Consider the following 10,991-nt stretch of genomic DNA (forward strand, 5'->3'; position numbering starts at 1 on the left):
TCCGATCCGTGACTCAAAACCATGATACAATCACTGTTTTCAAAGTTGTTACCAATATGCTAGTATGGATTTTGTATTGATTATATAGGATTATTTTACGTTAGAGCAGTGGTTCCCAATCTTTTTTGTTCTGTATACCAACTTTGCATTTTTGTCAAATCATGTCTACCCCATTCATATCATAAGTACCCATTCAATAATTTCATTTGATTTTTCATTTGTGGAATAGCGGGCTCCCCTAAACCCCTAAATGTGTCTCAAATATTGGTTCCCTAAGGCTTAATCAAACAAATTCAAAACAATGAGTGGATTTTAGTTAAACTACAACTTTTATGTGATTACTTCAATAGTGAGTAAATACAGTCTGCTTTGTAAAATGTAGCTAATTATTGTCTCATATTGTCATATACATATTGTGTGGCAAAAAGCATAAAATAATCCTGTTTCAAAAAATTATAAGAAAATACAGTATTTTGTTGAGCAACAGTGCTGTTAATTTGTCCAAAAAGCCTGTTCCCTGTTTGGGAACCGCTGAATTAAAGTCCGCGTGACAGCTGTGTGAAATTAACCTGCATATTAATATAACAGGTTACAGGTCCACACCTACTATAGTTGGCTTTGGAAAACATTTTCAAACAATGAATTTCTTTGTCCAAACTGAAAACTCTAAACTAGTTTGCTGAGTTTAGCACACACCCCCGTCGACAAGCTACATCAAAGGCTATGTTGACACTGCAGGTCAATTCCATTTTTTCATGTCTATGTGAACAGTACATTACAATTACAATTTTTTCAAATCTGACCCAGGCCACTTTCGTATGTGGATATAAATATGATACAAACGCCAAACTGATACATGACACATTTATTGTGTAATATGAGCAATTACATTTTTAGGGTCAAAATTCTGTTTTTTTTTTTTTTTTTTTTTTTTTTTTTACAAATTCCGTGTTTTCCACATTAATTGTTTTTAATTGATTGATTATTCTTTATTAATTCCCGAGGGGAAATTCAGTTTTTAAAAAAATATATTAATACATTTTTTCAGAAAATTGTATTCTTTATCTCTTGTTAGGAAACAAAATAAAAACTAATAAAAAAGAAAACCATAATTATGAAAAAATGTATGTCAAAAATAAAAAGGAAATTTCAAATAATGAGTAAGTTACAATTAAAAAGTATATATAAGTTATACTGGCATGGATTATTCTGCTGATAGCAGCATAAATGTCACCCAATTTCCCCTCAGGGATCAATGCTTTACTGAATCTGAGCAGGTTTATTGATTAAGTTTTGATCAAGAATATGAGGGGAGGGTCGCGGGTGATGCACCTAATGAAGGGTCCTTTGTAACATTTCCTCAAAGAAAAAAATTTGCTCACGGTGACGGCGTTTCATCCACATTCTGACAATTTCCTCGTTTAACAGTGGATTCCATTTTAATTGGTCAAGTCCGTCCGCGATTCCGTCACCGTAGAAATTTTAGGGCTCGTGATTTTTTTCTTTGCACTTACTGAAAGAACTTGAAAAAATGGTTGATTGTTAAAATCATTGTCTGGATTTAATGAAAAACTCTGATGATGAAATAACTAAATTTTCCAGTTTGAAGTTTACAATATAAAGGAATTCCCTTTAATGCCAGAACCATTATCTCTTTAAAGTGAGGAAGCTAAAGTACAAAACACTGTCCTATGCGTACATTGTTTTTAAATGCACCTTTTGGCAAGATAGGCAGCTAATTCATTGTGCGCATGTGTTTACATAGGTCTACATGAAAAGCTCTAGAAGACCATCTAAAGAAAGGTTCCATTGTTTTGCCTCTGAACAGCAGAACTGTATCAGTGACGGTTGCATAGTGGGTCTTTTTCTAACCACACACAGCAGCATAATATGGCTTCTGTTGGCTTTTAGATACAGAGGCTGTCTAGTGTCTTCTGCTTGGCTGCAAGTGGTGTCACAATTCAGCGTCCAAACACTGCAAAGGACTGCACTGATTACTCAAGTAGAAATGCTCTGATTAGGTTTTTTTATATGGCCTGTCAGTGAAAACAGCCGATACAAACACCGACAACAGATCACATCATAAAATAAAAATTTGATTTATACGCATACTCCTTAACTTTATGTTAGATGTCACACTTTCCTAGTTTATCAACCTGCTAAAGTACACAATCCAAAGCCAACTATGGCACATTGACACACCAGGACCGATTAAATCAACCAAAAAGCGTTCTTTCATCTTTACAGGGATCCTCAACACAAACTAAAAACACAACTCAACTGAAAGCTTCCGATAAGTAAACTTTACAGGGAAGAGAATGAAATGAATGCATGGCACTGTAATAAGATGGTTGATCCAAGTGCTGCTCTGATCGGCATTTTAAAATAGTCCAGGAACCTCCAACAAGGCCTAATTTGAATGAATGAATAATTTAGTTTGGTTAAGTCAGTTTTCTCACATAATGAGCTGGGTTCTGGCCAGCACTGCTGAGAATAGGGACCCCCTATGGTGTGATTTTGACCCGCTAGGGTGTGATGTCGCCCCCTACGCTGGTTGAAACAGCGAAGGGGGCTTTTCTGTTGTTTTTTCCTTTTTTATCGGCACCGTCGTAATAATTGATGCACACGGACACAAAAGGGATTTCCAAGCGTGTCTTGGTTGTTTAAACTCTGCAAAACCGAGAAACACGTACGTCAGCCACACCGCCATTTTAATACAACACGATTTTGACGGATGCTCCCGTCTTCACCTGAGGACCTAGGCTACTTGGCTGCCCCAGATGTTGCCTTTGTGCATCCTCTGCTTTGTAACTCATAATTATTGTCCATAACAGTCCCGATGTTACTGCGGAGTGCGGGTCCCACATAATACCTCATTTAAATTTGAAAAGCTCGTCTTTGAATCAGTCTTCTGAATAAAATGTTATTTCTTGTATGTATGTATTTGTGTAGGAGCTATATCAAGCATGAGTAACTTTAACTCCATTCATCATGACCCTTTACCAATTCAACAAAAAACTTTTGGCTTTAAAGTATAGCAGTAACAAAGATTAAAAAAAAAAACATCTAGCTTTACTTCACAAAATTTGGCCCTCAGTTATAAATTTAAAAAATTTTCGGAGGGACGGGGTTGCCACCGGATGCCCCTACAACACTCACACGCCACGCGATCCCCTACACTGTGAAAAATTCCTGGTGAGAATCCTGATGAATGATGAAGATAAAGCTTTAAACTTTTTGAATGACACGTTTTATCAATACAAACAGACTATAGTAATAGTTTTACTCTTCATATTTGGGGTGTCCCGATCCAATATTGATATCGGTTATTGGTTCGATATCAGCCAGAAAACATATATCGGATTTTATTGGACTGCATCTAAAATCTCCGATATACATTATATTTATTTTATTCATTTGTAGAATACTGTAGATATTATGTTGAGGTTAAAATGTATGTAACCAATTAGTTAATAAATGGGACAGTTTTTCTCATCCCTTTTGTTGCTGACTATTGTTCTCTGTTTGAGTAACGTCACTTGATCAAGCCTTTTCTAAAATTCCACAATACAAAATAAGTAATAAAAGTATGTATGATATGTGCTGATATCGTATCGGTTCGATATTGGCCAATACTCAAGGCTGCAATATTAATATTGTATTGGAAATGAAAAAGTTGTATCGGGACATCCCTACTTCATATAAAACACTACCTCCAGTGTTTTGCAATACACAATATCTCTAAACATTCTAAATAATCAGCTTGATCCATTATTGTAAGTCATAAATGGTTTCTTTGTTTGTGACCATACTATGTGGTTTTCTTCCCCGTCTGTAAATGTTTGTAAATGCATCAGCCGAGTGAACAATGTGGGAGTAAGAGTCGCCTTACAGAAGCAGCGAGGCAGGGAAAAAACAAAACAAAGAATTTGTCGTGTTGTAACATCTTGAATGAAGACACAAACCAACAACCGTCTGAGCTGCAATACGACCTTTCAGCAGCTAAGGAGCTTAAACAATGGAGTGCAATCAGCTGCCACATGGCCACACTTACAGCTCCTGGTTGATCATTTAAGAAGCAGCTGATCACCTATTAGGATCTCAAACGCAAACAGCTTATGTAAACGTCACCGTCGGGAAAACACAAGGCTAAGAAATGAAGGCCAACAAAAGAAAAAAAAAATAAAGAAAATTAGTGAAACAAATTAAATTCAATTAATTAAAAACAAGTTAAAAAACAAAAGAATTATTATCTCAGGGGGAAATTAATACACTGTAATAAGCTGCATGTAGCATCAACTCACGTAAATACGGTAGCATCTTATACTCAATCTGCTAAGTCGAGCTCTATCCAATATTTCAGTTCACAAAAACTCAAATTACACTTACTTGGGTAAAATGTTTCTGTTTTAGTCAGGACGCTTCGATTGATCAGGAGCAGACAGAATTTAAGTTATAAAAAGCAGTGCCATAAAGAACCTAAATAACATCAAAATATTCTCTAAATGTCAGGTTTTTTGTTGTGGTGTGAAGTGACTGAACGTCTATTTTTTAAATATTTTGCGCCTTTGTGAAGGAGATTGATGAAAGCAACACATCACTGTAACTTCATTTCTTGTGGTTTTTCCTAAACGCTGATTAAAGTGAGGGCTGGCTGACCTGATACTGTATTATGGCTACAGCCTGTTAATTGCAGTCGATTTAACCTTCAAAGTTGACTTAAATCCAACTTGTTTTTGTCTGTGAACGTTCTTGGTCATCCAAATTGGTTTATTCAGGTTTCTTAAATGTTGAAGCAACTGGACTTGGAATTTAGCTTAAAAATGTTTCCCCTTTCATCAAAAAGACATGTTCAGTTCTGAAACTGTGATTGATACTGTGGAATTGATAAGCATTGATTAATCATTGTCGTTAAACCACACAAAGTTTAGTCGACAAAAATCGATAATAGAAGTAGTTGCCGACGAACTTAACAGTCGATAAATGTCCGTCCGGGGTCAATTACATTTTTCAGTTACAATTATGTTTTCAATTACCCATGTTCAATTGCAATTCAATTACGATTACAGTGACCAGCATTGTTTCCAATTACAATTAAATTACAATATTTTTTATTCTCAGATAGTCAATTACACTTGCGTTCTCAATTACAAAGTTCACTTACAATTAATCACAATTAATGAGCCTGAAATAAATAACTTAATAAAAGTTAACCTTCATTCTGTGATAGCATCTCTTTTGATAACGGGTTCTAAATCAGCTGTAAAATACATTAAAAACCAATATCTACCATCCAATGTACTTCCTACCTATTGGTTACCTTGTTAGGCTTCCTAATCGATTAAATTATAGGTTTAAGTATTTTTGGTTTGGGCATCTGAGCCTGTTTTGTGGCAGTATACACCTAGATTTCATTTTTTCAAAAAGGGTAAATGTGGGAAAGCTTGTTATGAAACATTCACATATTTATTTATTCAATGTGTTGGGATGAACAAGCGGTTCAGAATTTTATGACTGCATTAAAATCTAAAAAGCACTGGTACAAAGATAGGTTTAGCTGATGGTGTATTAGGGCTGAGCAATTTTGCCTTAAAAAAAAAAAAAATCTACGATATCTTTGAAAGATAAATTCGAGTTTAGATTTGATTTTCAATTTTTTTCTTTTTTAAATGCACTTAAAAATTACTGCAGACATCAGATATATTGTCAAAAGTGAAACTGTATTGCTGTGATTGTCCTCAAGAGTTAAAATGCATAGAAAAATCCCAAAATAAAAAGTAAATGAGGCTCTGTTATTTAACAATTTCAAGCTTTAACCCAGGTTTAAGCAAAAGTGCAACCAAATATGATAACTACATATTCTATAACATATATTACAATTATAAACTCTTCCCATAGCATCTCAGCAGAGTACAAATAAAAAATGTAACATGCCAGTGGCACACATATAGGAAACTTTGGACACCTCACGATTTGATTTAAATACAGATACTGATTCGATTATGCACTTTTTCACAGCATTTTTATGTTTCTCACCGTGACCAGTGATAAATTGCTATTTTTAAAAACATAGAAATTTAATTTAGACACAGGAGACAAATTTACCTTTTATCAAACATCAGAGGACGTGTGTAAACTGAACTGCCAAAGTAGCAGTATATTCCTGATTGTAGTTCTAACAAATACAATAAATAAAAAGGTCTGTTCTAAATGATAGATTATATATGTAATAAACTAAAATTTAAATCAGCAGCTGCAGTACGATAGTGCTTTTAAAATATCAGTAAATCATTAAAATGTTGTGTAACAGTATATTGTGTAACTTACCATTTATATAAACGATTATTGGAAATGTTTGCATTGATTATCAATTACTATGTCTGAATGATGATGCATTGTTTATTTTTCCCAGCCCTACCATTAACCCTATAAAGCATCTTGGGTACAACGTGGGGAAGTTTAATAACCAGTAAAGTCAAAATTAATATTATTACCTTGTGAAAGTTACACATTTTCATTTATTTAGAAAGGGTCACTTATTTGTGCTTTTTGCAGTCTATGATGTTTAGTGGGTTTATTATATTAAGTGGGTTTTTCCCCTGACAAGACTAACAAAGCCTTTGTCAACAGAAAACAAAGTGATATTACACACATAACTATCTTCCTCTCTCTTTATTCAAGAACAATGGATGACTGATGATGAGTCACCAGAGTATACAAAGTAAAGACAATGAATACGTGACATATCTAGTTATAAATAGGGGTGTGTATTGCCTGGCATCTGGCGATACAATTCGTATCCCGATACGAAACGATTTATCCCGATATTAAAGTATAAGGCAATTATTGTGATTTGTTTTTAATATGACTTAAGAACCAACTAATCTGTAAATGTATATACCTTCATGAGAACATTATGTATGAAATATATTTTATTGGCATATTTTACACTCAAAACATTGGCTTTAACATGCCATGTGCCAACAACTTAACATAAAAACAATAACATACAATCTGCCTGTGGCTTTTAAACCAACTTTGACTTTAGTGCAACTTAACTGAGGAAAATATTTTTCCTGGTTACATAAAGGTTAAAAATAAAAAATGATATGGATGCATTTAGAATCGATCCAAGAATCGTGCGACGTAACATTGCAATATATTGCCGAATCGATTTTTTTTTTCAACACCCCTAGTTATTAACATATATCCTTATTTATTTATTGTGGATGATTTATTGCTGTTGTAAATCAGTTTGACTTCTCCTTTTATCATGACAATGACCTCAGGACATCAGTTCATGTCAAAAATTCTAAAACAGGTCAGGTTGCATTTACTGACTGGAATGACGGAGAACAACTAACATTTCATATCATCATAAAAATAGATCTAGATACCAAACAAAGGGTTGGACAGGAGATTGTCATCAGGCACCCTAGGCTGACATCTTAAACCTCATATAGCTTGTCAAAAAAAATCAGGTGTTGAATGAATTAATCATGAGGACAACGCAGACAATCTCCATTAATTACGTAACCTTCTCAAAGCAGTATTCAGACGAGAACGGACAGCTTAATGTTTACAAGAATCGTGTTTCCTGATTGTGTGAAGCACATGATCACAGTTGATGGCATTGTTCGGTCTGCCTCACTCCCACCACGTTGCCGTTTAACACTGATTTCACTGTGAGACGTGATAGACACGGTCCAAAAGTAAACAAAGTGTTGTAGTTTTCCTACAGGAGAAAATAAGCATTACCTGAAAATAGGGCTGCACAATTAATCAAATGTTAATCATCATCATGATTTTGGTATCCATGATTAAATAAACCTGATAATCTGCAATACTTGCATATATAATACGTGCTCTGCACTCTGTAGTAGTGTATTCATTCACTTAGCCTTTAGTACACTGGGTACATTTTTTTAATTTTTATTATAATTCTTATTTAAAGCTTAATTTTGCACTGTAAACTGTTCACATATAGTTTGTTTAAAAGTAGTGTAATAAAAACAGTTGTTTTTGTTTTGTTTTTTTTTACCAAATATGATAGAAACAGACTTGTTATCCATTGTGTTAGTAAGCATTGTACAGCACAAGTCATTTAAGGGCAGATACCAGACAGTAAAAAGGAACTTTGATTGCCATGGTTGAACTAAAATAAAGATAAACCAACAAGATAAATGTTAAATGCCATCCCCAGTTTTGTAGCCCAGTCCTTTGTTTACAAAACAACTTATATCCTGCCTGGGAATTATTTCCCATTATTTATCAATCATTACAGTCTGTGCGTGAATAGAAAACATTTACTAATTTCATTTAATTTATTTTAAATAGGGGTGTCCCGATACAACTTTTCCATTTCGATACAATACCGATATTGTAGCCTTTAGTATTGGCCGATACCGATGTTGATCTGATACGATTTCAGCACTAATCATACATACTTTTATTACTTATTTTGTAGTGTGGAATGTTAGAAAAGGCTCGATCAAGTGATGTTTCTCAAACAGAACAATAGTCAGCAACAGTAAGTATGAGAAAACTTGACGCATTTATTATTCACCAATTGGTTACATACATTTTACAAAGTGTCTATAGTTCCAGACTTGGACCTCAGACAAATCTGACTATTGTTCCGGCACTTCCTGTGCGCATGCGCAGTTCTAAGGTGCTAGACTTAAGAACATTTATTTCCACTGACGTGGGTTCGAATCCCACTTCTGACTTTTTTTTCTTCTTTCATTTTAACATATTTAACACGGCAAATTCCACTTTTAAAAATACATATACGAAAAAAAAGAAATATTTTAGGGTATTTCCTGGGTTAGGTTTAGGGATAGAGTTAGGGTTAGGGCTAAAATAAAACTGACGAAACTATAGCTAGAAGGCCACGAGTCCAGCAGTGAAGGGGTCATGGTCTGAGTTTACCTCCATACTGAGATTATCACCTAACCCTAACATAATCCAATTAACAAATAAAACACGTGTCTGTTCACTTTGAAAACAAAAATAAACAAAAACGTTTAGCAAAAATTCATTTTTCGGTAGTACACATATGCATATACAATCTCAGTACAATGTGAACTCAGTACATGACAAAGGAACTAACACATTCGGCAAACTGCGCATGCAGGAAGCGCCGGAACTATAGTAAGGATTGTCTGAGGTCCGGGTTCGGACCAATAGCAACAGCCTACATTTTAACCTTCAACGTAATATCTGCAGTATTCTACAATTGAATAAACATAATATAATATATATCTGAGATTTTAGATGCAGTCCGATGAAGTCCAATATTTGTTTTCTGGCTGACATTGGACCAATATCCGACACAAAATTTAAATGAAAAAGACTGTGCTATATAATTATATTTTTGATCTTAACATTGAAAATAACTTGATTTCTATTTCTAAATCTGATCAGGTTTTATACTTTTTTTGTGCCCTCTGACAGTTTTAGTTTAATACTTTACTAGTCCTTGTGTTGTAGGCGTGTGTTGTATTCACTTACATCTTTAAATATCTTTATTTCTATTCACTTTTCTCATCTTTAGTTGACTTTCTTATTAGAAAATCTTGACTATTGCTAGAAAAACCCATTTAAATAGCAATTTTTACATATGCTTTAAATAATAATAAATAGGAATAATGCCATTTTAAAAGCTGATAAAAACGTATCGAACGCGCGCACACACTATTCTACAGTTCTACTTCCCACACAGATTTACACTAACACTGTATTTACATTATTATGCATTATCTGTATAGATTATTGTGACTGTTTTCTCGACAATCCTCCTTTCTCATTGACTGTCACATGGTGCAGCTGTAATCACGGTATCCCTTTGGGATGAGTAAAGTATCTTTTTCTCCATCTTTAGTACACATTCGCTTTAAAATAGATATCTCGAAGTAAATAAAACATTGTACACATGTTTAGCGATGTCTTCAAGTAGCAGTTGGCGTAATTAAAATAAAGCTACAGCTCTGAAATGGTTTGATTTTCGTCCCAGAAATCCGCGTGACGTTTTCAGGCTGTGGATGCTAGCAGCTGGTTAGCACTGACAGCAGCTAACATTAGCAGACTGGCACACCCAGCCACAGCCCGCCATCTCTCCTTACCTCTTTCTTATCCTGCAGACATTCCAGCACGGCCAGGTTGTTGTTCCAGGTGTGTCTGGGGCAGAGTCGGGTCAAGTCATCCCGACACACAGACTCCTCAGCCAGCTTCCAGACGGTAGAGCGCCGCCGAGGCAGCGAGGCCCCGGCGCCCGGGTTCCTGTCCACGGCTGCTGGCTTCCCCGCCGGCGGCCCCGCTCCTCCGGGTGGATTCTGTAAGTTGTCCACATTGGCAGCTTGCTTAGCGAGGGGGACGTTTTCTGTTAAAATCGGGCACAGAAAGATGCCGAGCAATAGCAGGAGTACAGGAACACGTATACAGTCCGCCATCTTCACCGAGCCAGTCAGCCTGCCGCCACCTTCACTGACCGTCGGAAATATGGTAACTGTAGGTGGAGTTTCTGATTACTAGTGAACGTCTCACGAGTACCCATAAAGTTGTATTCAGATTTCAAAGGCAGGGTTTCCCATCCTTTGTTGTCTTGCATAGCCTTTTATCAGCATTTCAGTACTCAAAACGTGTATTTTTTGCAGAAAATAGAAGGAAAAAAAGGTTCAACATTTTTGTATTTATAAATTATACTTGCATCTAGTATTGTGGCTGATGAGATTCCCTCCCAAATATTTATTTTCTGTAGGGATGGGAGGGACACAATTAAAAGTTTACGGGACAGGACGATATATCAATCAATCAATCTTTATTTGTATAGCGCCAAATCATAACCAATGGTATCTCAAGGCACTTTACAGTAGAGCAGTCTTAAGGACGGACTCTTCATTTTATGGATACACACATATGCATATATACGTATATACACATACATATGTATCCCACACCCAACATGAATTCATCATGGCGGCAAGGAAAAC

General features: G+C 35.4%; 1 protein-coding gene across 3 annotated transcripts in view; it reads right to left on the reverse strand.

Moving 5' to 3' along the window:
• The window catches only part of glg1a (golgi glycoprotein 1a), a 42,306-nt gene extending 31,797 nt beyond the window's left edge, over nucleotides 1–10,509 (reverse strand). For 2 of the 3 annotated variants that reach the window (XM_028449405.1, XM_028449406.1), the window contains exon 1: nucleotides 10,125–10,451. In XM_028449405.1, coding sequence (XP_028305206.1) covers nucleotides 10,125–10,451 — 327 coding nt within the window. Of the gene's footprint in view, nucleotides 1–10,124 lie in introns of all 3 variants that reach the window. The other variant, XM_028449404.1, reaches the window with a different exon arrangement.
• Nucleotides 10,510–10,991: the final 482 nt, after the last annotated feature.

Source organism: Gouania willdenowi, chromosome 6, assembly GCF_900634775.1.
Source record: "Gouania willdenowi chromosome 6, fGouWil2.1, whole genome shotgun sequence".
Lineage (NCBI taxonomy): Eukaryota > Metazoa > Chordata > Actinopteri > Blenniiformes > Gobiesocidae > Gouania > Gouania willdenowi.